Here is a 27,865-nt window from a genome sequence, read left to right as displayed (position 1 = left end):
GAGAACAAATGCTCAACTCAACACTTCAAACTAGCCGTGATGGAAGAAGTACAAATACCAGGACAACAATGTAGGGTTCATTCAAAACCCTACTAAAGTTAAAGTACATAAGTATTGTGAGCAAATTGTACTTACGATAAAAAGCTTATGTTTTAATGTAAAATCTTAATCTGTAAAGTAACTATTAACTATATAAACATATTGTGACAGTATAAGTATAGTATTTCCATCTGAAATGTTGTGAAGTATAAAGTAGCATAAAATACAAGTACTCAAGTAAAGTACAAGTACTTGACTAAATGTACTTAGTTACTTTCCACCACTGCAAACTAGGGGATAATTATGGGTTAATGCAAAGTATATAACTGACACAAAGATCCTGAGGAGAAAAGGAGAAGAACAGTTTTCTGTTGCACATAGAAAGAGAGTAAAAGGCAAAATAATATGGATTTATGGACAAGGCTGTTTAAGGACTCAGAGGAAAATAGTGATGGCATAAAGAGGAACATTACTGACCCCTGCTGGGATGGTGAAGTAGTTTAAGGTAAACATCTCCAGTGACATCAAAGCATAATGGAAGAGACTGATTCTCAGGTTTTAGCAGAAACCTGTGGAAAAGAGGACCTGCAGAAGAACACAGATACAGAGACACAGAGTCACACAGCAGAAGGAAACACTTCTATAATAAACTGCTTTTGCTCTCAACACTTATTTAATGACAGAAAACAAGGGAAAGCATAATAGGTCTCCTTTAAGGTGGTTGTTTTCAAATAGTTTCTCTTACCGGGCTTTTGTGATGAATACAGTGTGGTGATAATGACAAGTACGGTCTTTTATAGTACTTTAATAGATGTTTACCCCTTTTCACACCACAACAAAATACTTTAGGTTTACCGTATACACATACGTATGTATGTTATACACTTGTTTATGTTTTAAGAATCCTGAAAGCTAATAATGAGGCGAAGGCAACTTATATTTTGACATCATAATGAATTACCACACTTTTTGTACTATTCGGTAACATTTTCTTACACAACTTTTTGTAGATTTTATATAAACTATACCATGAATTACATGCATCATTAGTTGGTCTGTCCGGCACAATGGTGGAAAGCATCAAGATCTCTTCAAAGTCATCTATGACATCAGATGTAAATACATTTACACAAAGCCAGTCATATACAATACACATGTTATCCCCACCAGTTAAAGTTAAGCACAGGCTTAATCTAACATTGATTTACATGCTTACAAACAATTACAATAACAGTTGTAAACCACAATTAAACACTGTAATTTTTTCATATAGATTTCACCTACAAACTCTAACCTACAAATTGACAATCTGTGTATAAGTAAGTTGTAAAAATGTTCTGTTAAGGAACATTTTATTCATATCAAATCATGTAATTAGCATCTTTCATTGTAGCCCAAACAAAAATACACAAATTCGTTACTGCATGTTTCTGCAGTATCAAAATATACGTATGTAAATGTAGCCAATAAATTTGGATACGTTGCCGTAAAAACAAATAAATTGAGGAAAAGGGAAAAGGACATTAGCATTATACTTCTATCAAGGACATTATGTTTTCTTCCCTGTTTGTCTCTTAATATCTGTTTTCAAATTGTTTCTCTTACCACAGGGCTTTTGTGATGAATGTAGCATGGTGATAATGACAAGCCGATTTTCTGCAAGTACGGTCTTTTATAGTACTTTTACAGATGTAATACTTTAAGCTTACTGTATACACATACACTATGTATGTTATACACTTTGTTATACACACTGTTTTAAGAATTCTGAAAGCTAATGATGAGGTGAGGGCAACTTATATTTTTACATCATAATGAATTACCACACTTTTTGTGCTATTTTATAACCTTTCTTACTCAACAGAAATAGATAGATTTTATATAACATATACCATGAAATACATGCATGAGATACTCTACCATTAGTTGTTCTGTCTGACACAATGGTGGGATGCAGCCCCATCAGTAAGCCATCTATTTGGGAAGGATAATGAGCTGGAAGTACATTTACACAAAGCCAGTCATTTACATTTATACTACAACACCCAGTACCTGTATTTAAAAATGTACTGTTAAGAAACATTTTATTCATATCAAATCATGTAATTGGCATCTTAAATTGTAGCCCAAACAAAAATAAAATAATTATAATAACAAATTCTTTACTGCATGTCTCTGCAGTATCAAAATATGCGTAAATGCATTTGGATAAGTTGGGGTACAAATAAATAATAAAATAAATTAGCATTTTGAAATGTCATGCCTACATTTTGTAGACCTGACCCATTTTGCTATTTGATATATGCACCTATAATTGATTGTCTCTCACTATGTGCGTTATGATGCAGATGCAGAACATTTCTATTAATTTTTCTATCATTAGAAGAACAGATTCAGATGGTCCAGCCTTGGTGCCTGACTGCTTTTTAGTTGATCATGGGTGGCTGGAACTATAGTTACAAATTTAGAAGGATGAGAGAGAAGTTCACCTGCAGGAATAAGTCTGTCCTGGACATCATCAATGAACCCACCAAAAGCTTTAAGAATAAAACATCTGTTATTATCTTGCATGTACATTTTGTGTAAAAATATCTTCTTACAAATACAGCTAGTAATATTTAGAAATGCCCAGAAGAATTAACCTCTAAAAACTGATTATTACACATTTCAAGTCACTGCAGTTTTTGCGAGTGTCACAGAAGAGCTTTGCATTCATCAAAGAAAGAAAGTTATTATTTCAAAATTACACAACCTTGTTTTTAGTTATTGTTGATAAACTATCCCATATAGTTTAAGACTTATTACTTAGACTTAGTATATAGCAATCATATTATATACAGTAGGTACCAAACTAAAGATGGGTAGAATGAAGGATTTAAGGAGTGTTACAGTACGTTACATGAAAGTATTGTTAATAAATTTGTAGCACACATCCATCCAGGCCAGGTGGGATAAGTAATCCCCCCAGCATGTTCTAGGTCTGCCTCAAGGTCTCCTCCCAGTTGGATGTGCCCAAATCCTGATCAGGTGCCCGAACCACCTCAAGTGGCTCCTTTCAACACAAAAGAGACACAGTTCTACTACGAGCTCTTTCCAGACGCTGAGCTCCTCACCCTGACCCTCAGGGGGAGCCAAACTTTTATTGGCCACTTGTCAAAATCTTACATCTCGACAAACAGGTGAGGTTGGAAGGTAGAAAAACAAATTGAGAGCTTTGCCTTCAGGCTCAGCCCAACACTGCACCACTCCACTTTCACAGTCCATCTTATCCTCACAAGTAAACAAGAACCTGAGATACGTCTTCAGATGAGGAAGCAACTTGCTCCCAACCCGAGGGGACCAATCCAGGAGAGCCCAGTGACGAACAGAACTACATAACTGCCACAGCAGAGATCTCTGCAGACGTGTGCACCACTCCTCACTTGTGAGTCTGCTCATCAAATTAGAACAGAATCAGTGACAAGGCACAACGCAAACCAAGACAGCACTACATTTATTACAGAGCCAATATGGAAATTAATGGCTGAATGGCGATTGCCGGAGGACCCCTTATTCAAGCAGTACCCCTCGCAAGTCATGCTGAGCGACACCTAATTGTCATACGCCTTCAAATAACTGGACAACTCTTCAATATCCTTGCAGAAGTTTTTATAACCATATCTCAGACTGCCAAGGCAATGGCCTTCACCTGCTGTCCAAGTGCCAAGGCATCGTACCGCTACAACTAAATCTTCTGGAGACTATGGGTAGACCACCAGGAGCTCGCCTGCAAGGCCCCCTCTAGGTGCGTCTTCGGGAGGGGCGTCGAGGTTTCCATGATCTGAGCATGTCACACCTTCTCCGTGATTCATAGAGGGTTTTGTGAAAAGCACAATAAAAGCCATTGAGCATTTAGATATAAACTGATACAAGTGATTCAATTATAAATTATCATTACACTGTGTGTCATAAATGCAGATGTGGTATAAACCTTGCTATAAGACATATTTCTACAAACTCCAGTGTCCCTCAGGAAATGTGAACAAAGAATGCTTTTAAGTTGTAAAAGCTTATATACAGTACAATACATATACTGTAGTGTACTCATATCAGAACAGTGCACAAGTGTACTCATGTCATACCATAATGTCCATAATCAGCATCAGCATCAGCATCAAAATGAACACTCGCTGCTGCTAAGAGACAGATGACATGAAAGATACAGTTGTTAGTTTACTTTGAAATACTTCATCATTTGTAAATGAGCCTTCACCCTCCCAAGTGTGTCTCGGGAGGGGCCCCATGTTTCCCTGATCTGAACCAGGTCACTTCTTCTTGCTGATCCATACAGATTTTTGGTAAAACACATAATAATTTGAATTGCCTTTGTGCATTTAGATGCAAATGTATGAAATGTATAAAAAGATATAAATTGATACATTTGTTAAGCATCAATTAGTCTCATTAATAAACTAATCTGTTATGTCAGAATGGTGCAGATGTGTATATGTGTCATACCTGGTAAAGCACCATTAATTATTGTTAATTCATTAACTGTATTTCATACATGAATACTTATTTTATATCTAGCTCCACACCCACAAACTATAATGTGAAGGACAATGTAGAGTTTTTATTATATAACTGTGTTCAATAACTGTGTTCATACATTGTAATAACACCACCTGATACCAAAATCATACAGATGTGTCTAACCTGGAACAATGAATTGCCCTGATAAGAGAGAAAGGATGAAAGGTGGTGGACACTATTGATTGATTTTGCATTGTGTTTATTTTGTTCACATTTGTGTTGCTCACCAGAAGGTGTTTCACTTTCTGTGGGTTTATGGAGCACATCTGTGTTCTCCCCCAGAGGCTTGGTGACCACCATGGATGTGAGTGGGGTCACAAAGCTGTACTTCAGCGACAGCTCCAAGGCCTCTTTCTTCACGTTCTCCTTCTCAGGTCCAGATAACTTCAGCCTGTGTCATGAATTGTGTACATATGTTTTGACAGTTGACAGTTGACATGTAAAGTATGATAAAATGATTTAACGCCAAACGCTATCTTTTGATACTATTACCGTTATATCCTAAGTAGCTGTTTGGCTTCCCCTACAATTAATATGCATACACACATATCAATCTTACTCTTGTCAACTCCTCTCTTTTGTCAATAAATTAGTACTGAAATTATTAGTTGATAAATAGTTTTAGCATTAGCATTAACATCAGCTTAAGCTACCTAGCTATGGCTGATAAAATCTGAAAGGGAAAGTCGTCATTTCTGCCACCAGAATCCACGGTCGTCAACTAAAAATGACACGCAAAAAGTCTTGGTTTTTACTTCTGTGTTGGGTCCGCCTTTACTGATCGTAACAGACGTAGCAACAGTTACACAGGGGGCTTATCAAACGTTAATTGATGGAGAGAAAATTATTTGACAACAATTTTGATAATTGATCAAATTGCTTAAGTGATAGCAAAATTGTTAAACATCTCTTGTTCAAGTTTCTGAAATGTGATAATTTCCTTTATTTTACTGGATTGTAAATTAGAATATTTTGGAATTTGGACTGTTGGTCAGACAAAACAAGCTAATTAAAGATGCTCACCTTGAGCCTTGGGAAATTGCGACTAGGTTTTGCATTGTTGACTACTACATTTGATAGACTCAACAATTAATTGATTAAATAGAAATATGCAGGTTGCAGCCCTTCAATTAAACATTGATTACAAACAAGAACAAAGAGAAAAGATGGTCGACGTGACACTCACTCTTTCTCCAGAAGCTGTTTGACTGTGAGGTAGGCCCAAAGCCTCTGGATGTGGCTGTCAGACACTGTTCCAGTGGACTCCACGGTGGCGTTCGTGTCAGAAAACACCACCCTGCTGTTCTTCTGTCATAGTCCAAATTAATTGTTATGTCAGTGTCCACAGGGACTTTCTCAAACCTTTCAGAAGATTACAGCTGATGTGCAGTGTGGATCGATACTTACCGAAATGGCCACAACTTGTGGAGTGAAGGTTTCAATGTTGTTGTCAGTGATCTGACCGGCCACCACAATCTCAGAGCCATTATAATACTGGCTGAAGTTAGTCTGGGTTAGATTGGTCCCACCGGCATAGATCATTGTCACATCTGTCAACAGAGGAGTGGCCACCTCTTCATAGAAACCCTGTTGACATATAGTATGGACACTGTATGAATGTTTAATCTCTCCACAGCCAACCATGATCAGTATCATCAGTTATCTATGGAAATGTAACAGATCTATAATGTAAGCCATGTGCAATTGATTTAAAATACCTTCAGCTGTAAATCAGCATCAGAGTCTTCATAAATCCGTCGTGCCACACCATTGTTCTGCAGCGACATCTTCTCAAGGAACTCAAAATTGACATCAAAACCAAAACCAAGACAGTAGAGTGGGAATTTGTCTGCAATAGCCCCTCTTACATTTGACTGTATTACTTCAAGGTTTGTCTCCCCTGCAAAGACACAAGACGTGGTTTAAAAAGGCACGTTGAGCTCAAATTCCCTTACACAGTACAATCAAACAACTATCCTGTGATTAGTAGAAGTTACAGTGTGTACATAAACACATTTTATGCACTTAATAATGAATAATGTTAACATTATTTTCATGTAAATGTCTGTGATGTTTAAAGTCCCACAAGGGTGGGTTTTAGCTTGTTGACTGGAGCAACAATCAGATCATTTAAAAATGATTATTCAGTATTTGCTTGGGTGTAACATCCACTAGGGACTCACTCACTTTTGATGGCAAACTCCGTCCAGCTGATGGGACACCAGGGTACGCCTGAATAGTAATCAAGCTGACCCACTCACACGCTGTGAGTTGCAGACACTTTGACAAGAGTGGTAACGTTACTGGTAGAGTTTTGCGATAGAAAAAGTGTCGCCAGCAACAGCAAGTTGGATAAATTGATCTGTCAGTTATTGATCAATTGATGTCTTTTGCCATCTTAAAATGTAAAAGTTAAGTATGAATAAATGAAGGTAAGAAGGACAATGCTCCTATATAACCCACTAAATTTAAGACAATGAGATGGTGGCTATACAACGTTGTGTGGCTATACAATGTTAATTTTTTTTGGGGAGTAAAAAAACCCATTTTGATTGGATTTTGTACATATTTTAATGGAACATTATCTGTTGATAGTGCCACAGAGCTACCAATCCTATTCTTCAAAGTATAGCTTAAATCCCTTGAATACCACAGCTTGTGTTCAGTAGGGTTATGGGTTAGTTAGGAGTATGGTGGCTTTTTCTGATATATATTTACAACTTTTCAGGCTGAATCATTAAACTGAGCATGACGGTGATCTTAATCATAATGTGTTGCTTTTAAGTAGCTGGGAATATGATAAAAGCATGTAGAAATGCAGAAAATGACATTCAAATTTATTCAAACTTATTTGTTTTCAAACCAATTTTACACCCTTCAGTATTTGTGCACATGATTGTCTGCGTGTGTGTTTTGTTGTGACCTGTGGTTGGGTCTCCATCGGTGAGGAGTATAAGGATAGACGCTGACCCTTCTCTGGGATGTGCATTCAGCATACTTGCTCCTTCCAGCACTGCTCCGTTAATGTCTGTGGCTGAAATGAAACAAAAAAAATGTTTCATCACTGCTGTTCTGCTGTCAAATGTTCACATCCCTTAATGAAATAATTATTAAAAACGTCACCTCCTCTATCTTTAATTTCCCGTGCAAATGTCTTGGCACTATCCAGGTTTTTTTTGTTGGCCTGAACAAGTTCTCGTTTCCAGTGAAAAATTTCGCTATCAAAACTGATAAGACCAAAGAAGTCATCTTCTGCCAGGTCATTCAAGATATGGATTAATGCTATTCGGGTCTGGGCAAAAACATCAGAACACATCAGAACTTTAATTCAAGCAAGAAACCATGGAATAATATTTGTTTCATGTGTGTTCTTAAATCATGTATTTAATAAAGTTGTTTGCAAATCATAGACATAATAGACTAATTAAGGGACATAAACTAAAAACTAAAATGCCCCCTGTGCTTCAGTGGCAGTCTGTCACAAACTCACACTCTTCAAATACTGTACCTGTTGTATTTTTCCGCCGTGCATTGAGCCACTTTGATCAATAATGAAGACGACATTTTTTGGTATGCGGGGAAGACTAGATGGAGCAAAGTGATGAACAAAGTACCCAGATGATGTCTTGGGGGAGGGAGTGAGAAGAAAGTATACACTTAAGTAATTATGGTATTTTTTAGCTCTTACAGATTATTTATGGACAATGCTAATAGACAATTTGAAGTCAACACAGAAATTAGCTCTTACTGTACCTTGATGTCTCCCAGTGAAGTGTCCCTGTTGACATCATAAACAATAACCAGATCTCCATTCATACCCTGATCTCCACAGCTGTCACATGTTTTCTGTTGGTCCTCTGTCGGGTAGAAATACACCCACGCCTGGAAACAGAAGATGAATCAGGTTCATAAACTCTTGATAGACACAGAAGTCGATGACTGAGATTTGTTGGTCAAAAATATGAGTTTTCTGCTTTTCATTAAATTTGATTAGACTAAACTTTATTGTCACTGCACAGCATTGAACACTACTAGCACAAAGTTGAGTTTGGTATCTAACCAGAAAGTGCAAACTGTTGGAAAAGTGAATTTACATATACAGTATATAAAAAATAATGAATGAGTCTGGGAGTAGTAGTATGCATGTACATCGTCTCCAGTGCCATTATGGCACCATGATGTATAGTTAAACAGTTTAATATGGGTCAGAATAAAACAGCAGTTGAGTTAAATACAGATCAGATGTACCTGTTTGTCTGCAACTGTTTTGGTGATAGCATTAGCCAGGGCTTTGGTGCTTAGTCCTCCTTTAACCTCGAGGAAATTGATGCCGGCTTTCTCATGAATGTACACATCAACCTGGCATTGAGAATAAAATACATCAAAATAGTTAGAAGCTCTGTGGAAGATGTTATTACTCCAGCATTGTTTTCCTGGATGATAACTGGTTAGATACAAACAGGAAAGACACACCTTGAAGTCTTTGACAGGCTGCATGGGTTGAGCGTGGATTTGCAGCTCGTACTTGCCAAGCCTGCGTTTCAGCAGTTCCTCATATGTGAGTTCAAAGGTGACCTTTTTGTGAGCAGCCACAGTCACAGAGGTCTTAAACTCCTCGAGGGTCCTCCCTACAGAACTGCAACAGAGATGATAATCATGGCATTACAGCAGTGGTTCCCACCCCCATATAACCCCTTACAATGAAACAATGCCTACTTATGACCCCTCATCACAGGTTATGGCCTCAGTGTGGATATGAGATGTGAGCAGTTTAACTAAACAGTAATTTGTCCTTCTCAGACTATTGCACTTGAAGGGTTTCAGAGATTTGAAAATGTGAAAGTAGCCTGTATTGCAAGAAAAAGGGTAACACTTTATCATACGGCCACAACATTGAGCATATTTGTTACAGTGTCATTTTTTGTACTAAAGGTGTCCCAGTACAAGAACTGGTAATACATTGATCCATTGATTCATGTACCTGACAAGCCCAGCACTTTCACCACGGGACACGGCCTCAGTGTACTGCTGCTGAGCTTGCTCCTTAGCTTTCACAACACCATCGTACTCCTGGCCATCTATAAACCTGAAGAAGACAGAGGAAAAGTCTTTCTTTATATACATACTCCTGTGAGTTGCCCATGATTTATTTCCAAGATTCTTTAATGTATAATTCTTCATGTAAATATTCAAAGATCAGTTTTGCTTCACACACATTTTGAATTTACTGATGAAGGCGTTCTTGGGAATCCGGACGTGGAATTCTATTTCCTTTGACTCGTCCATACGATTGGCCACGCGGCTTGTGATGACAGTGGTGGCGTAACGACTGGTCACTGTGGAGTTGATGTGAAAGCTGTAGATGTCCCAGTCATCCTGAGCAAATACAGGAGGTACATTTCACAATAAAAAGATGGCTGACGGCCAGCTGACCAAAGATCAGATGATGGTGAAAAGTGTTGGTGGGGTGAAATCTCATTGGTCTAACTGCAGAAACACCCCATTCTCATTATTTTTCATCCAGTGACTTAACATGTGAATTACTAGCTCACTACTATTCCTTAAATTTAACATTTATTTATTTACAAGTCTAATTTTATTAGAATTTATGGCCCCACAACATGAGTAGTATACATTCACACACACACACACACACACACACACACACACACACACACAATAACATGTTTTTATCACCTAAGAGGACATTGCATTGTTGATTGACAATAATTACCTGGAGTTTTACTGCAACCTAACCCAAACCTTTACTAAATACCAAGTTTTAACCCTAAACTTGAATGGATCAGCTCAATGTGAATTTGTCCCCGTAACAAGAATAATCCACGTACACACACAAACACACATAGTACATACATATGAACAACATGAAGCAACAATGAAGGTAGAGAGCCATCAGGCCATTCGACCCGTGCCTTTTTGATGTTTATCAGAGGCAGAGTTCAGTCTGTTGCGACTGACAAAACGATGCCGAGATACAAAAAAATCAAGCACAAACCTCAGATATGTGTTGATTAATCAACTGTAAGATATCAATGTACTCAATATATTCAGTTTCCCTGCAGTGTGGTGCTCTGTCCTTAAGGTTTTGTGATCTTACCTTGTTTGGCAGTGCAGTAATTGACGCCAGCAGCAGCCCAAAGAGGGTGATTTGCACCAAAGCTCTCTCCATGATGGCTGACACCAGACTGCAACCCGGGCAGCTGAAACTGTCTTTTAAACTCAAACAGATAAGGACAGCATTGATGTGTACATATTTTTTTAAAAGGGCAAACTCTTCTTTCTCCCCCTTCTCGTTTAACAATTCCTGCACTTGTTTACATGACAAACACACTCCCACCCACATTTTTCCCCCTCCAGTATACTGCCGGGAATCACACACATAGCTAACAGAAATCGTCATGAAAGGATAACAAAGCAGAAATTCATCAGAAATTAAACTGCTTATGTGAGCTACAGTTGACATCAAAGAAGGAGGTCATTAAGTGGTAGAGCGATGGAGATGGAGAAGCACCGCAAAGCTTGTGGTGCTTACACTGGGTTATTGTTGGTTGGGCCCTGGAGTGCCCAACCAAGTCTCCTGCAGACAGCAGTTGGTCGACCTATTGGTCCTCCCTGCACTTGTTTGATGGAGGTAAGCAGATGGGGCATGTCTGAGCCAATAAGAAGGAGATGCTTGGCATGGTCGATTGGAGGAAGTAGGAGACCTCTGCAATGTGGCCACAGGGTGTGAGTGTTATTTATAAAAAGTATATATAAAGTTATTTTTGGTTCTGTTCCTCATGTGTTCTTAACATGCCAACCAGACAAGGACAGACAGTGCAAAGGCATCAAATGCATCTGCATCACCCATCTTGATAGCAGGAGTGTTTGAACTAGTTGCCTGGGTTGGCTGTGTTTCTCTTACAACGCCTGAAGCACTGCAGAGTAGGGCCTTGGGTCGTGCATGTAGTCTTTGGCCAACTGGAGGGTACTGGACAGCTTCAGGTGATTTGGAGCTTGTATTGTTCACTCAGATGTTGATGGGGACTAGTAGCTAGTATATTATCCAGTGCCATCCTGAGCAAGGCAAAAATCACTTTCTCGGCTGCTCTCAAAAACTGGCAGCGATGGCCAAGGAGTCCCATAGCTGAAAGCCATAGTGTGTTGGGAGGCATTAGGCATGTCCACGGTGCAGTATGGGAATTGCCTGGGTTAGGAATGCTGAAACCTGAAGGTGGATGCTGGACTGGCTGGCAGGAAGCTGCAGCTGGATCATGCTTTAAAAGTTGAATAGGGCTGGAGGAGACCTGGTTCCGGCAATGGGGCAGGTGCGACAGAGCTCTGCGTAACATTAGAAGTGGAAGAATGTATGTATCTACTGCACAGGAAGCAGGTCTATGATGATGCTCCACCTTCAAGGGACCCAAGTGGAGAGAAATCTGCTGATGGAGAAATTGTGGTGAGTTGGGTTCCCCCATTCTGATTGGTGCTCAATGTAACTGTGCAGTTGGATGTTTCAGTCTGAGCTTGTGGTGGAGCTGGGGGTCCACATGCTGGGGTAGACGTAGACCCAAAAGCTTGAGAGCTTCTTGGCTGGTTGTGAGATAGAGTGAATGTAGCTGCACCATCTTCTGGCGTCTGTTAGGGAGAAGTTATCTGTTGTGGCTGTAGTATCTGGGGCCATGGGGTATTCCTCTTCTTGCATCAAGGTGAATAACTTTGCTATTTTCCACTCATTCTAAGCTTTAATGAGGTGACGGCGTCTGTCCAACCATTTCACCAGAGCTTTGCGAGCCTGGGTGGCTTCCTCTTGAAGGCACTGTGCCTCTTTGGCGTTTGCACCAAACTTTTGGTACTCCTAATCGGCACTGGTATCTTCCTCTGGTTGGCTGTAAATTTCCTCGAGCTGTATTGCTCCTCTAGTTTAGCTTCTTGCATGCTGGACAGAGCAGGCATAGGATGGTCGAGGCCTGTCACCTGCTGGACCGGTGGCTGGAGTGGCTTTCACCGGTAAAGGATGAAGTTTTTCTTCTACCACTGCCATGGCTATGGGATCGGGGTGAAGGGTGGGAAGGCTCCTCGTGACAGCAGTAACCAACTGTGTAGGCAGCAAGGTGTGAAGGAAGTCGATGTGTTCTGTGGGGACGTCTTGTGGTCTCTGGTTCATCTGCAGCGTTGTCCATATTGTCTGGTGAACCCAATCCGGCTTGAAGGATCTACTAAGAAAGGTCTTTGGATATTAAACTGGTTTGGGTCGGCAGATATGGATATGATTCCAGTCAAAGAATCAGGGCACGAGAGTCAATGCGTTTTACTGTAAGAATTACAGTGAACAGACATATACATGCCATAGGGTGAGAATGGTTGTACATGTGGTCTACAAAGAGAATAACAACTTGATATCTAATTACAAAAATGGGAATGAACATGCAAAAACTATCCATACTTCATGAAGGAAAATACAATAGAAACATGACGATAGCTTGCGTTATGTTCATTTACGTAAAAACTTGAAGAACGTGTCAAGACTTTTTTTCCTCTGGCTGTCTCTGCATACGGTGAGCGCAGATACTGACAGTCATGAAGGCACCGCTCATTAACAGGGTTAGGCAAGTGTTGGGGTTGAGTTCTTCTTTTTGTTCAGCCTTCAATAACTTTAAATAAATAACCACCATCGGGTTCGTAGGAATCAAACACTGAAATACAGAAGAGCAAAACTCTCGATTTCTTGAAAACAAAGTAATTTATTCTCTGGATTGCATAGAGTACAAATCTAGAATACAAAGGGTCTGAATTCAGAAAGCAAAACATTTCTGCCAACATCAATTTCCAAACCTTTCATACTAAGCATCCTGATGGGATTTGATATTCCTGATTGGTCCGTAATCAAAACTGAGAATTTGTAATGAATTAAAGACCACTAATTAAGACCATTAATGACCACATGCCATTTCACTTTTACCCTATTGGAGGCGCTATTTCTGATCATGTGCCAATTCCAACTGTTGCTAAGCGATGCACCTGTCTGCTTGAACTTTATCCTCGACTGTTGTCGAACAGGAAGATCCGGACACAGATACAATTCTTAGAAAAAAGGACTTTCTGTCTCTAATACCACTTACTGTCTCTCCCCGTGATAAAAAAAATTGCTTATCAGCAACTTCCCAGTGTCACAGTTTGCTTCCTGTGTGTTTAGTTCAGTCATTTATGTGTCATGTTTCCTGTTTCATTTTGCTACTTACCTCTCCTCTCGTTTCTGACAACTTCACTTGTGATTGTGCACCTGCCCTGATTAGTTTCACCTGCCCCTCACTATCCCCACCTTGCTTCTCCATTCAGTCTGTGTGTTTCCTTCTCTCCAGTGCCTCTTCGTTGAATGTTATGTTGCTGAGTGTTTCATGCCTTGGTTCCCTGTTCCCCCGCGTTTCAAGTGTTACCTGTGTTTTTGGCCATTTTTTTTCTTTGGAATTTGGATTTGTTTGCCAGTTTGGACTGCTTCCTGGTTTTGACCCTTGCCTGCCATCCTTTGTAAGTCTTTGCTCCCCTAGATTTGCTAATAAATCCCCTGCACTGCATCGACTCTACCTCAGTGTTTGCATTTGGGTCCTAGTCCTCGTGTTCCTTGCTGCCCTGCCCCACCATCCGTGACACCCAGGTTCTGCACAACAAGACAAACTTGGTTCTCACCATGTTTGTGTGTTGCTTTCTGATTATAAATTCAATGCTTTCTTTGTCAGAATAACATGTTCTCAATCATATTTTCTTATGATTAACTGAACACACATAAGCTATGCATTGATTATAAATTATGTCAAGACAATTATCTTCAGCACAAGCTTTCTCACAGTTTGAAAACTTACAGTGAAAGAAAATTTGGCTTTATGTTTGGTGTATGGACTGTTAATGACATAAGTATGTGACTATTATTGTATGTTAAGCAAAAGTTCATTTATATTTTCTGTGTTCATGTACAGCTTTTGTGAAAGAGTACAGATCTGATGAGGTCAAGAAATGGTGGGAAAAACGGGTGATAGAGCAGGAAAAAGCAATCATATGCCTAGTTTTCATTGCAAGCACTAAAGAGATCAAAGAATTAAATCTTAGCAAGTGATTCAACATGTTTCCCAGTTAAAGTTGTGTAACGATGAAATCATCCAGGCGTCTCTGCAGGGCAGACTCTGCAGACATGAGCCAGCAGTCCAGTGTCGGAGATGAGACAATACTGTAGTCAACAGCATTGGCTCTACAAAAGAAAGACATATGGTCACACATCTTTATGTCAGAGTAATAATACGTATAGCACTCTCAAGCAGCTCTCGTTTATATATAATAATACAGACCAAAATGTACCTGGTAACATCAATCTCCTGGTCTTTGATCTTAAGTTTTGTTGAGTGAGTTTGCTGTACCTCATAAACTGCTGGCTTTAGAGCTGGACACACAGAGGACAAACAATAAAGCAATGACACTGAAAAGTTGGCAAATAAAGAGAGACAGTTGTTGACCCGATATTAAATGATATACAGGCGCATCTCAATTAATTAGAATATTGAGGAAAAGTTAATTTATTTCAGTAATTCAATTCAAAAAGTGAAACTCATATATTATATAGATTCATTACACACAGAGTGAAATATTTCAAGCCTTTATTTCTTTTAATTCTGATGATTATGGCTTACAGCTAATGAAAACCCAAAATTCACTATCTCAGAAAATTAGAATATTATATAAGACCAATAAAACGGATTTTTAATACAGAAATGTCGGCCTGCTGAAAGGTATGTTCATGTATATGCACTCAATACTTGGTCGGGGCTCCTTTTGCATGAATTACTGCATCAATGCGGCGTGGCATGGAGGCGATCAGCCTGTGGCACTGCTGAGGTGTTATGAAAGCCCAGGTTGCTTTGATAGCGGCCTTCAGCTCATCTGCATTGTTGGGTCCAGTGTCTCTCACCTTCCTCTTGACAATATGTTCAGGTCAGGCGAGTTTGCTGCCAATCAAGCACAGTAATACCATGGTCATTAAACCAGGTATTGGTACTTTTGGCAGTGTGGGCAGGGGCCAAGTCCTGCTGGAAAATGAAATCAGCATCTCCATAAAGCTTGTCAGCAGAAGGAAGCATGAAGTGCTCTAAAATGTCCTGGTAGATGGCTGCGTTGACTTTGGACTTGATAAAACACAGTGGACCAACACCAGCAGATGACATGGCTCCCCAAATCATCACTGACTGTGGAAACTTCACACTGGACTTCAAGCAACTTGGATTCTGTGCCTCTCCACTCTTCCTCCAGACTCTGGGACCTTGATTTCCAAATGAAATGCAAAATTTACTTTCATCTGAAAAGAGGACTTTGGACCACTGAGCAACAGTCCAGTTCTTTTTCTCCTTAGCCCAGGTGAGACGCTTCTGACGTTGTCTCTGGTTCAGGAGTGGCTTGACACGAGGAATGCAACAGTTGTAGGCCATGTCCAGCCTCAGTCCACTTCTTGTGAATCTCCCCCAAATTCTTGAATGGCCTTTGCTTCACAGTCCTCTCAAGGCTGCGGCTATCCCTGTTGCTTGTGCACCTTTTTCTAGCACACTTCCACTCAACTTTCTATGAATATGCTTGGATACAGCACCGTGTGAACATCCAGCTTCTTTAGCAATGACCTTTTGTGGCTTACCCTCCTTGTGGAGGGTGTCAATGACTGTCTTTTGGACAACTGTCAAGTCAGCAGTCTTCCCCATGATTGTGTAGCCTACTGAACCAGACTGAGAGACCATTTAAAGGCTCAGGAAACCTTTGCAGGTGTTTTGAGTTAATTAGCTGATTCGAGTGTGATACCGTGAGTCTACAATATTGAACTTTTTCACAATATTCAAATTTTCTGAGATAGTGAATTTTGGGTTTTCATTAGCTGTAAGCCATAATCATCAGAATTAAACGAAATAAAGGCTTGAAATATTTCACTCTGTGTGTAATGAATCTATATAATATGAGTTTCACTTTTTGAATTGAATTACTGAAATAAATTAACTTTTCCTCAATATTCTAATTCATTGAAATGCGCCTGTGAGCAAATCCAGCCTTTTCACCCACCTAACATTCCTGTAACATTGTTGTCCGATGGCTGCTGTCTTATAACCGGCCAGATGAATTCTTTGTCACCTTGCTCATGAATCACGATGACCATGCGTGTGTCTCCAGCTGCAACATCTACTTCCTTGTCCCGCCTGATCGCTGTCACACTAGAAAAATATGCACCTTGTCTTGACTTTCTTTTGGACTCATTTTAAAGGCCCTGCACACTCTCACAGGTCATTTCACTTATCTTAGCTGATTACACCCCCGCTCAGGCTGGAGAGGTGCAAAGCTATGCTGAGCATGATGTGAGGTCACCAGAGTCAATGCACCAATGACAATGATCAAGGTGTAGTTCCGTCTCTTTTTGTTCAGACAATAAATTATAGGGGGCTCTTGTTTCAAAGGAAAGATTGAACATTGTAGGAAATATGCTCATTGGCTTTCTGGTGGAGAGATGGATGAGAAGATTGACACTACTCATGTAACATAATTCCTGCCAAGTCACCTTCCAACTGTGATGAGATCCTGCCCAGTGTGGCGTGTCACTGTCTGTCCCTCTCGTACAGTGATTCCCTTGGTGTCAACCTCAATATGCTGGTCAGTCTTTAAGTGGATGACAATCCTTTTGAAGCCTCCATGTGCGACTGAATCAAGCTCACCATTCACAGACAGCTCTAGTAGAAAAGAGAACAAATGCTCAACTCAACACTTCAAACTAGCCGTGATGGAAGAAGTACAAATACCAGGACAACAATGTAGGGTTCATTCAAAACCCTACTAAAGTTAAAGTACATAAGTATTGTGAGCAAATTGTACTTACGATAAAAAGCTTATGTTTTAATGTAAAATCTTAATCTGTAAAGTAACTATTAACTATATAAACATATTGTGACAGTATAAGTATAGTATTTCCATCTGAAATGTTGTGAAGTATAAAGTAGCATAAAATACAAGTACTCAAGTAAAGTACAAGTACTTGACTAAATGTACTTAGTTACTTTCCACCACTGCAAACTAGGGGATAATTATGGGTTAATGCAAAGTATATAACTGACACAAAGATCCTGAGGAGAAAAGGAGAAGAACAGTTTTCTGTTGCACATAGAAAGAGAGTAAAAGGCAAAATAATATGGATTTATGGACAAGGCTGTTTAAGGACTCAGAGGAAAATAGTGATGGCATAAAGAGGAACATTACTGACCCCTGCTGGGATGGTGAAGTAGTTTAAGGTAAACATCTCCAGTGACATCAAAGCATAATGGAAGAGACTGATTCTCAGGTTTTAGCAGAAACCTGTGGAAAAGAGGACCTGCAGAAGAACACAGATACAGAGACACAGAGTCACACAGCAGAAGGAAACACTTCTATAATAAACTGCTTTTGCTCTCAACACTTATTTAATGACAGAAAACAAGGGAAAGCATAATAGGTCTCCTTTAAGGTGGTTGTTTTCAAATAGTTTCTCTTACCGGGCTTTTGTGATGAATACAGTGTGGTGATAATGACAAGTACGGTCTTTTATAGTACTTTAATAGATGTTTACCCCTTTTCACACCACAACAAAATACTTTAGGTTTACCGTATACACATACGTATGTATGTTATACACTTGTTTATGTTTTAAGAATCCTGAAAGCTAATAATGAGGCGAAGGCAACTTATATTTTGACATCATAATGAATTACCACACTTTTTGTACTATTCGGTAACATTTTCTTACACAACTTTTTGTAGATTTTATATAAACTATACCATGAATTACATGCATCATTAGTTGGTCTGTCCGGCACAATGGTGGAAAGCATCAAGATCTCTTCAAAGTCATCTATGACATCAGATGTAAATACATTTACACAAAGCCAGTCATATACAATACACATGTTATCCCCACCAGTTAAAGTTAAGCACAGGCTTAATCTAACATTGATTTACATGCTTACAAACAATTACAATAACAGTTGTAAACCACAATTAAACAATGTAATTTTTTCATATAGATTTCACCTACAAACTCTAACCTACAAATTGACAATCTGTGTATAAGTAAGTTGTAAAAATGTTCTGTTAAGGAACATTTTATTCATATCAAATCATGTAATTAGCATCTTTCATTGTAGCCCAAACAAAAATACACAAATTCGTCACTGCATGTTTCTGCAGTATCAAAATATACGTATGTAAATGTAGCCAATAAATTTGGATACGTTGCCGTAAAAACAAATAAATTGAGGAAAAGGGAAAAGGACATTAGCATTATACTTCTACCAAGGACATTATGTTTTCTTCCCTGTTTGTCTCTTAATATCTCAAAAACTACAAAAAAGACTTTGGTGCAAAGTTTAGGCCTCGGGGCATAGAAGAAGTCAGCACCATATAGTTTACATTATAACTCATAGAATGGAAGCAAATTATTTTTTGTCTCTTTTGTCTTTGTCGCTTGTCTTTTTTGTCTGTGGCAACATCTATTTCTGCCCAAATAAATTCTCCACCTGGAAATCTTTCACAAAGCATAAATATTTAACGTAACATCAAGACATAACCAGAAAAAAAAGAATTAGCATTTTGAAATGTCATTGCCTACATTTTGAAGACCTGACCCATTTTGCTATTTGATATATGCACCTACAATTGATTGTCTTTCACTATGTGTGCAGAACATTTTTATTCATTTTTCTATCATTAGAAGAACAGATTCAGATGGTCCGGCCTTGGTGCCTGACTGCGTTTTAGTTGATCATGGGTGGCTGGAACTATAGTTACAAATTTCAAAGGATGGATCAGAACTGACGCAGAGAGAAAAGTTTACCTGCAGAAAGACATGCATCGCCGTCGTCTGAATCGTTGAGACGGCCAGTGTATCCAACTGAAAATATGAGAGTGAAACATCTGTTATTATCTTGCATGTACATTTTCTGTAAAAATATCTTCTTCTTGTAACTACAGCTAGTAATATTTAGAAATGCCCAGAAGAATTAACCTCTAAAAACTGAATACACATTTCAAGTCACTGCAGTCTTTGCGAGTGTCACAGAAGAGCTTTGCATTCATCAAAGAAAGAACTTTAAGTTATCATTTCAAAATTACACAACCATTATTTAGTTATTGTTGATAAACTATCCCATATAGTTTAAGACTTTTTATTGTAATTATAAAAAATTATAGTGTAATTATATTATATACAGTAGGTACCAAACTAAAGATGGGTAGAATGAAAGATTTCCTAATAAATTTGTAGCACACATCCATCCAGGCCAGGTGGGATATGTAATCCCCCCAGCATGTTCTAGGTCTGCCTCAAGGTCTCCTCCCAGTTGGACGTGCCCAAATCCTGATCAGGTGCCCGAACCACCTCAAGTGGCTCCTTTCAACACAAAAGAGACACAGTTCTACTACGAGCTCTTTCCAGACGCTGAGCTCCTCACCCTGACCCTCAGGGGGAGCCAAACTTTTATTGGCCACTTGTCAAAATCTTACATCTCAACAAACAGGTGCGTCTTCGGGAGGGGCGTCGAGGTTTCCATGATCTGAGCATGTCACACCTTCTCCGTGATTCATAGAGGGTTTTGTGAAAAGCACATTAAAAACCATTGAGCATTTAGATATAAACTGATACAAGTGATTCAATTATAAATTATCATTACACTGTGTGTCATAAATGATAAGATGTGGTATAAACCTTGCTATAAGACATATTTCTACAAACTCCAGTGTCCCTCAGGAAATGTGAACAAAGAATGCTTTTAAGTTGTAAAAGCTTATATACAGTACAATACATATACTGTAGTGTACTCATATCAGAACAGTGCACAAGTGTACTCATGTCATACCATAATGTCCATAATCAGCATCAGCATCAGCATCAAAATGAACACTCGCTGCTGCTAAGAGACAGATGACATGAAAGATACAGTTGTTAGTTTACTTTGAAATACTTCATCATTTGTAAATGAGCTTGCACCCTCCCAAGTGTGTCTCGGGGAGGGGCCCCATGTTTCCCTGATCTGAACCAGGTCACTTCTTCTTGCTGATCCATACAGATTTTTGGTAAAACACATAAAAATTTGAATGGCCTTTGTGCATTTAGATGCAAATGTATGAAATGTATAAGACATAAATTGTTAAGCATCAATTAGTCTCATTAATAAACTGCAAAGATGCAACTTTTGTATTCATATAACTTTTTGGTTGTGATAAAAAAAAATGAAACAAGTGCAAAAAGTTTAAATGGGGGAAATAGTGCAGAGAGACGTTTTGTACATTTTGATTATAGATAACTGTTTTTATTTTCATAATGTAAACAAAGGATTGTACTGCGAAGAATGAGAAGAGATACTCATGAGACAAAATGCTCGCTGTATGTATGCTATATGCCGTAGGCTATAATTAAAATATAATTCAAATGATCAAATATATTGTGAATTAGTTAATAATGTATGTGTTATGTCAGAATGGTGCAGATGTGTATATGTGTCATACCTGGTAAGGCACCGTTAATTATTGTTAATTCATTAACTGTATTTCATACATGAATACTTATTTTATATCTAGCTCCACACCCACAAACTGTAGTGTGATTTTGCATTGTGTTTGTTTTGTTCACATTTGTGTGGCTCACCAGAAGAACTTCTGCTCGTGTGGCCCATACGAAAAAACATGGGTTGACGAAGTGCAGGAGATTGCCGTGTCTGTGGTGTTTCACCTTCCTGGGGTTTATGGAGCACATCTGTGTTCTCCCCCAGAGGCTTGGTGACCACCATGGATGTGAGTGGGGTCACAAAGCTGTACTTCAGCGACAGCTCCAAGGCCTCTTTCTTCACGTTCTCCTTCTCAGGTCCAGATAACTTCAGTCTGTGTCATGAATTACATGTGTGCACGTTTTAAACATGACAGTTGACATGACAGTTAAGTATGATAAAGTTATTTAACAGTTACTTCTGTGTGAAATCGAAGACCCGTTGTTTCACCAGTAGTTCACGTTACGTAGAAATGGTAAGTGTTGGCCCCTAAATCATGTCATGTGAAGCGTCTGTGTATTATGTAGAACTAGAAGCTATATGAATTGGGTGTTGGAACTTGCTAGCTAGCCTAACAGCCTACCGAGCCACAAAGTACTAAGTCACATGTTATGTTGAAAATAAAAAGAGAGGTTCCAGACTAATTTTGATTTGCGATGCGAATAGGTCTGGCGATACCAGGCTAGGTTTGGACTGTTAGACAAAACAAGCAACTTAATGACATTCACCTTCGGTGCTGGGAAATTTTGACGGGCTTTTTCCAGTATTTCCATATTTCAATTTTATTACATTTTATAGACTCAACAATTAATTGATTAAATAGAAATATGCGGGTTGCAGCCCTTCAATTTATAATTGATTACAAACAAGAAAAAAGAGAAAAGATGGTCGACGTGACACTCACTCTTTCTCCAGAAGCTGTTTGACTGTGAGGTAGGCCCAAAGCCTCTGGATGTGGCTGTCAGACACTGTTCCAGTGGACTCCACGGTGGCGTCCGTGTCAGAAAACACCACCCTGCTGTTCTTCTGTCATAGTCCAAATGAATTGTTATGTCAGTGTACACAGGGACTTTCTCAAACCTTTCAGAAGATTACAGCTGATGTGCAGTGTGGATCGATACTTACCGAAATGGCTTCAACTTGTGGAGTGAAGGTTTCCTTGTCGTTGTCAGTGATCTGACCGGCCACCACAATCTCAGAGCCATTATAATACTGGCTGAAGTTAGTCTGGGTTAGATTGGTCCCACCGGCATAGATCATTGTCACATCTGTCAACAGAGGAGTGGCCACCTCTTCATAGAAACCCTGTTGACATATAATATGGACACTGTATGAATGTTTAATCTCTCCACAGCCAACCATGATCAGTATCATCAGTTATCTATGGAAATGTAACAGATCTATAATGTAAGCCATGTGCAATTGATTTAAAATACCTTCAGCTGTAAATCAGCATCAGAGTCTTCATAAATCCGTCGTGCCACACCATTGTTCTGCAGCGACATCTTCTCAAGGAACTCAAAATTGACATCAAAACCAAAACCAAGACAGTAGAGTGGGAATTTGTCTGCAATAGCCCCTCTTACATTTGACTGTATTACTTCAAGGTTTGTCTCCCCTGCAAAGACACAAGACGTGGTTTAAAAAGGCACGTTGAGCTCAAATTCCCTTACACAGTACAATCAAACAACTATCCTGTGATTAGTAGAAGTTACAGTGTGTACATAAACACATTTTATGCACTTAATAATGAATAATGTTAACATTATTTTCATGTAAATGTCTGTGATGTTTAAAGTCCCACAAGGGTGGGTTTTAGCTTGTTGACTGGAGCAACAATCAGATCATTTAAAAATGATTATTCAGTATTTGCTTGGGTGTAACATCCACTAGGGACACACTCACTTTTCAAAAAAATGTTTTTGTCCCCCCCACTTTTTTTGATTCAGTGAAACGTCGTCTCTAGCGTCCAATATTCCAACGTTGGGTCCACTTGATTAGTCCATGACCGCTGGGTTACCAATGTGCTTATTTTACATCAATTTGATGGCAAACTCCGTCCAGCTGATGGGACACCAGGGTACGCCTGAATAGTAATCAAGCTGACCCACTCACACGCTGTGAGTTGCAGACACTTTGACAAGAGTGGTAACGTTACTGGTAGAGTTTTGCGATAGAAAAATAAAAAAGTGTCGCCAGCAACATAACGTAATGTCCCTATATAACAAATTAAATTTAAGGCAATGAGATGGTGGCTATAAAATGTTTTATTTTATATTTTTTAAAGGGAATAAAAAAGCATATTTCTTTTTCTGATATATATTTACAACTTTTCAGGCTGAATCATTAAACTGAGCATGACGGTGATCTTAATCATAATGTGTTGCTTTAAGTAGCTGGGAATATGATAAAAGCATGTAGAAATGCAGAAAATGACTTCTTCTTATTTGTTTTCAAACCAATTTTACACCCTTCAGTATTTGTGCACATGATTGTCTGCGTGTGTGTTTTGTTGTGACCTGTGGTTGGGTCTCCATCGGTGAGGAGTATAAGGATAGACGCTGACCCTTCTCTGGGATGTGCATTCAGCATACTTGCTCCTTCCAGCACTGCTCCGTTAATGTCTGTGGCTGAAATGAAACAAAAAAAATGTTTCATCACTGCTGTTCTGCTGTCAAATGTTCACATCCCTTAATGAAATAATTATTAAAAACCTCACCTCCTCTATCTTTAATTTCCCGTGCAAATGTCTTGGCACTATCCAGGTTTTCTTTGTTGGCCTGAACAAGTTCTCGTTTCCAGTGAAAAATGTCGCTATTAAAAGTGATCAGACCAAAGAAGTCATCTTCTGCCAGGTCATTCAAGATATGGATTAATGCTATTCGGGTCTGGGCAAAAACATCAGAACACATCAGAACTTTAATTCAAGCAAGAAACCATGGAATAATATTTGTTTCATGTGTGTTCTTAAATCATGTATCTAATAAAGTTGTTTGTAAATCATAGACATAATAGACTAATTAAGGGACATAAACTAAAAACTAAAATGCCCCCTGTGCTTCAGTGGCAGTCTGTCACAAACTCACACTCTTCAAATACTGTACCTGTTGTATTTTTCGGCCGTGCATTGAGCCACTTTGATCAATAATGAAGACGACATTTTTTGGTATGCGGGGAAGACTAGATGGAGCAAAGTGATGAACAAAGTACCCAGATGATGTCTTGGGGGAGGGAGTGAGAAGAAAGTTTGATGGGTTAAAAAAAGATTGTTGAAAAAAGTATACATTCAAATGAGTATGGTATTTTTTAGCTCTTACAGATTATTTATGTACAATGCTAATAGACAATTTGAAGTCAACACTCTTCCCAGAAATGAGCTCTTACTGTACCTTGATGTCTCCCAGTGAGGTGTCCCTGTTGACATCATAAACAATAACCAGATCTCCATTTATACTCTGATCTCCACAGCTGTCACATGTTTTCTGTTGGTCCTCTGTTGGGTAGAAATACACCCACGCCTGGAAACAGAAGATGAATCAGGTTTCATAAACTCTTAGATACAGAAATCAATTAATGGGTTTCACTGATCAAAAATATCAAGTAAGTAAACTCTTGAAAGACATGGAAGTCAATAAATAGGTTTTGTTGTTAAAAAAAAGAAATACATTTCATTAGACTCGACTGAATTACAGAAAACTAAGACACAGCACGAAAATATCACACATCAACAGACCCAATTCCTCATGCAAAGAATGAAATTGAATTATTTTGAACACAATGAAAAAATGGTAAATTCTTCGCTAAAGAGCTGAACAAAGTCATTACAGCAATTCAAGAGGCAAGCACAGTATGAAACATTAGAGGCAGAATATTGTCCCATTTAACTCGGTGGACTAAAGGTTTATTTCAGCCAAAACAGAGGTGGGGATTGTTGGAACAGTGGAAAGACTAACCAAGAGGCTTGTTAGTTGGTTGGTGAGTTTTAGTTTGTTTCTGTCGCATTTAAATGAAGTGTGTTTTACTATGAGTGAACAAGGCAATTAAGCTCGTCTTAGTTCTGTGGAAGAGAGAAACTTGAATTCAGAAGGTATGGGGTTGTATATGATTGTAAATCACAGTAAATCAGTCTGGTGTGTGTCACTTCACTGTATTGGCCAATGCCCAGGTTACTCGCTTGCGCCTACAGGCTGCGGGCATGAGCAACAGGATGCTGACTGCCGTTCACTTAGCGGCCACTGGTGTCATTAATAACAACGACTTTCTGAAAACTCCATATAGAACCTTTAACTAAGGACAAGGACGACACAGAGACGCCTGAACGTGCTGTCACTCGTGGCCACTGAGTTGGAACTCGTCCCGTAGTTGGATTTTGATGACTTGATCCTTCTCTTCAAGGAAGGCAGGAAGAAAGCTGGTGGTTTAGGTAGGATACTTTTCACTGCGGTTTTGTGTGGTCGTAGCTGTGGCTCTGTCCTACAGTTAATGTTCATTTATGCATTCTTTTATATAAATATTTGTTCTTGGTGGTTTTATTTTACTTAAGGTGTGTGTTTTGACTCCTAAAGATGTATATACTGTGTTTGGGGCAAAAAAACGGTCTGGCTTGTTTGTATTTCTTAAAACCACAATCACAATTGTCTTGGGCGATGCTGAACCCAGGATGTAGCGATGTTACCCTTGCAAGACAGTAACACACTGATAGCAGAAGGGGAGGAGAATTACAACTGAAATAGTCAGTCAATGGCAGACTTACAACAGCCCATATCAGACTCATCCGTCCATGATCTAGCGCCATCTACTGTACAGTTAAACAGTTTAATATGGGTCGGAATAAAACAGCAGTTGAGTTAAATACAGATCAGATGTACCTGTTTGTCTGCAACTGTTTTGGTGATAGCATTAGCCAGGGCTTTGGTGCTTAGTCCTCCTTTAACCTCGAGGAAATTGATGCCAGCTTTCTCATGAATGTACACATCAACCTGGCATTGAGAATAAAATAAATCAAAATAGTTAGAAGCTCTGTGGAAGATGTCATTACTCCAGCATTGTTTTCCTGGATGATAACTGGTTAGATACAAACAGGAAAGACACACCTTGAAGTCTTTGACAGGCTGCATGGGTTGAGCGTGGATTTGCAGCTCGTACTTGCCAAGTCTGCGTTTCAGCAGTTCCTCATATGTGAGTTCAAAGGTGACCTTTTTGTGAGCAGCCACAGTCACGGAGGTCTTAAACTCCTCGAGGGTCCTCCCTACAGAACTGCAACAGAGATGATAATCATGGCATTACAGCAGTGGTTCCCACCCCCACCCTATTTTTCAAGAAAAAAGCAAAAATTTGAGAAAAGTCAGAAGAAATAAACATCATGTTGTGCAATAGAGATTTTCTTTCTTTCTCCTCTTGCTTATCCTGAAGGACACCCAAGGTTCTTCTACAAAATATAATATAAACCATAACCACCTGTATAATACCTGGAAATACATTGATTCATGTACCTGACAAGCCCAGCATTTTCACCACGGGACACGGCCTCAGTGTACTGCTGCTGAGCTTGCTCCTTAGCTTTCACAACACCATCGTACTCCTGGCCATCTATAAACCTGAAGAAGACCGAGGAAAAGTCTTTCTTTATATACATACTCCTGTGAGTCGCCCATGATTTATTTCCATGATTCTTTAATGTATAATTCTTCCTGTAAATATTCAAAGATCAGTTTTGCTTCACACACATTTTGAATTTACTGATGAAGGCGTTCTTGGGAATCTGGACGTGGAATTCTATTTCCTTTGACTCGTCCATACGATTGGCCACGCGGCTTGTGATGACAGTGGTGGCGTAACGACTGGTCACTGTGGAGTTGATGTGAAAGCTGTAGATGTCCCAGTCATCCTGAGCAAATACAGGAGGTAAAAACGTGTGGTGGGTGACATCAATGAAATCTCATTGGTCAACTGAACCTTTTATATTTTTAATCCGGTGATTTCACATGGCAATTACTAGCTCACTCCCACTATTCCTTAACCTGAACATTAACCAAGTCTTAACCCCTTAATTTAATGATTGACATCACGGAAACCAGCTTTTAGTCCCCAAAAGGGAGTTGAGTCCCCCCAATGTGAGATTTATGACCCCACAACATGAGTAATATACTATCACACACACACACACACACACACACACACACAATAACATGCTTTAGTCACTTAAGAGGACATTGCATTGTTGACTGTTGACCTGGAGTTTTACTGCAACCTAACCCTAAACTTGAATGGATCAGTTTAATGTGGATTTGTCTCCATAACAAGAATAATCCACACACACACACACACACACAGTGCATACATATGAACAACATGAAACAACAATTAAGGTAGGAAGGATGTTTATCAGAGGCAGAGTTCAATCTGTTGAAACTGACAGAAAGATGCAGAGAAAAAAAATCAAGCACAAACCTCAGATATGTGTTGATTAATCAGCTGTAAGATATCGATGTATTCAATATATTCAGTTTCCCTGCAGTGTGGTGCTCTGTCCTTAAAGTTTTATGACCTTACCTTGTTTGGCAGTGTGGTAACCGAAGCCAGCAGCAGCCCAAAGAGGGTGATTTGCACCAAAGCTCTCTCCATGATGGCTGACACTAGACTGCAACCCGGGCAGCTGAGACTGTCTT

General features: G+C 39.2%; 2 protein-coding genes across 2 annotated transcripts in view; both read right to left on the bottom strand.

The window, feature by feature from the left end:
- Positions 1–10,816, bottom strand: part of LOC139283155 (inter-alpha-trypsin inhibitor heavy chain H3-like) — an 11,999-nt gene extending 1,183 nt beyond the window's left edge. Inside the window, exons 1-15 of the mRNA XM_070903114.1 lie at positions 10,730–10,816; positions 9,827–9,987; positions 9,593–9,697; positions 9,085–9,247; positions 8,860–8,970; positions 8,365–8,493; positions 8,120–8,236; positions 7,735–7,903; positions 7,535–7,645; positions 6,330–6,511; positions 6,019–6,198; positions 5,798–5,919; positions 4,839–5,002; positions 1,087–1,140; positions 517–627 (exon numbers count right to left, since the gene is read on the bottom strand). Coding sequence (XP_070759215.1) covers positions 517–627; positions 1,087–1,140; positions 4,839–5,002; positions 5,798–5,919; positions 6,019–6,198; positions 6,330–6,511; positions 7,535–7,645; positions 7,735–7,903; positions 8,120–8,236; positions 8,365–8,493; positions 8,860–8,970; positions 9,085–9,247; positions 9,593–9,697; positions 9,827–9,987; positions 10,730–10,801 — 1,951 coding nt within the window. The 5' untranslated portion in view covers positions 10,802–10,816. The remainder of the gene's footprint in view (positions 1–516; positions 628–1,086; positions 1,141–4,838; positions 5,003–5,797; positions 5,920–6,018; positions 6,199–6,329; positions 6,512–7,534; positions 7,646–7,734; positions 7,904–8,119; positions 8,237–8,364; positions 8,494–8,859; positions 8,971–9,084; positions 9,248–9,592; positions 9,698–9,826; positions 9,988–10,729) is intronic.
- Positions 10,817–14,702: 3,886 nt separating this feature from the next.
- Positions 14,703–27,836, bottom strand: LOC139283153 (inter-alpha-trypsin inhibitor heavy chain H3-like). The gene is made up of 20 exons (XM_070903112.1): positions 27,750–27,836; positions 26,924–27,084; positions 26,690–26,794; positions 26,291–26,453; positions 26,066–26,176; positions 24,587–24,715; positions 24,302–24,418; positions 23,917–24,085; positions 23,717–23,827; positions 22,634–22,815; positions 22,323–22,502; positions 22,102–22,223; positions 21,299–21,531; positions 19,490–19,546; positions 18,455–18,508; positions 17,885–17,995; positions 17,189–17,357; positions 16,699–16,847; positions 14,962–15,043; positions 14,703–14,854 (listed from the first exon to the last, which is right to left on the bottom strand). Exons 1-20 carry the CDS (start codon positions 27,819–27,821, stop codon positions 14,740–14,742), a joined length of 2,592 nt encoding a protein of 863 aa, XP_070759213.1. The 5' UTR covers positions 27,822–27,836; the 3' UTR covers positions 14,703–14,739.
- Between the last annotated feature and the right edge of the window lie 29 nt (positions 27,837–27,865).

Source organism: Enoplosus armatus, chromosome 3, assembly GCF_043641665.1.
Source record: "Enoplosus armatus isolate fEnoArm2 chromosome 3, fEnoArm2.hap1, whole genome shotgun sequence".
In the NCBI taxonomy this organism is placed as follows: domain Eukaryota; kingdom Metazoa; phylum Chordata; class Actinopteri; order Centrarchiformes; family Enoplosidae; genus Enoplosus; species Enoplosus armatus.
The sequence above is the reverse complement of the archived record's forward strand: the minus strand, read 5'-3'. Positions and strand labels throughout refer to the sequence as shown.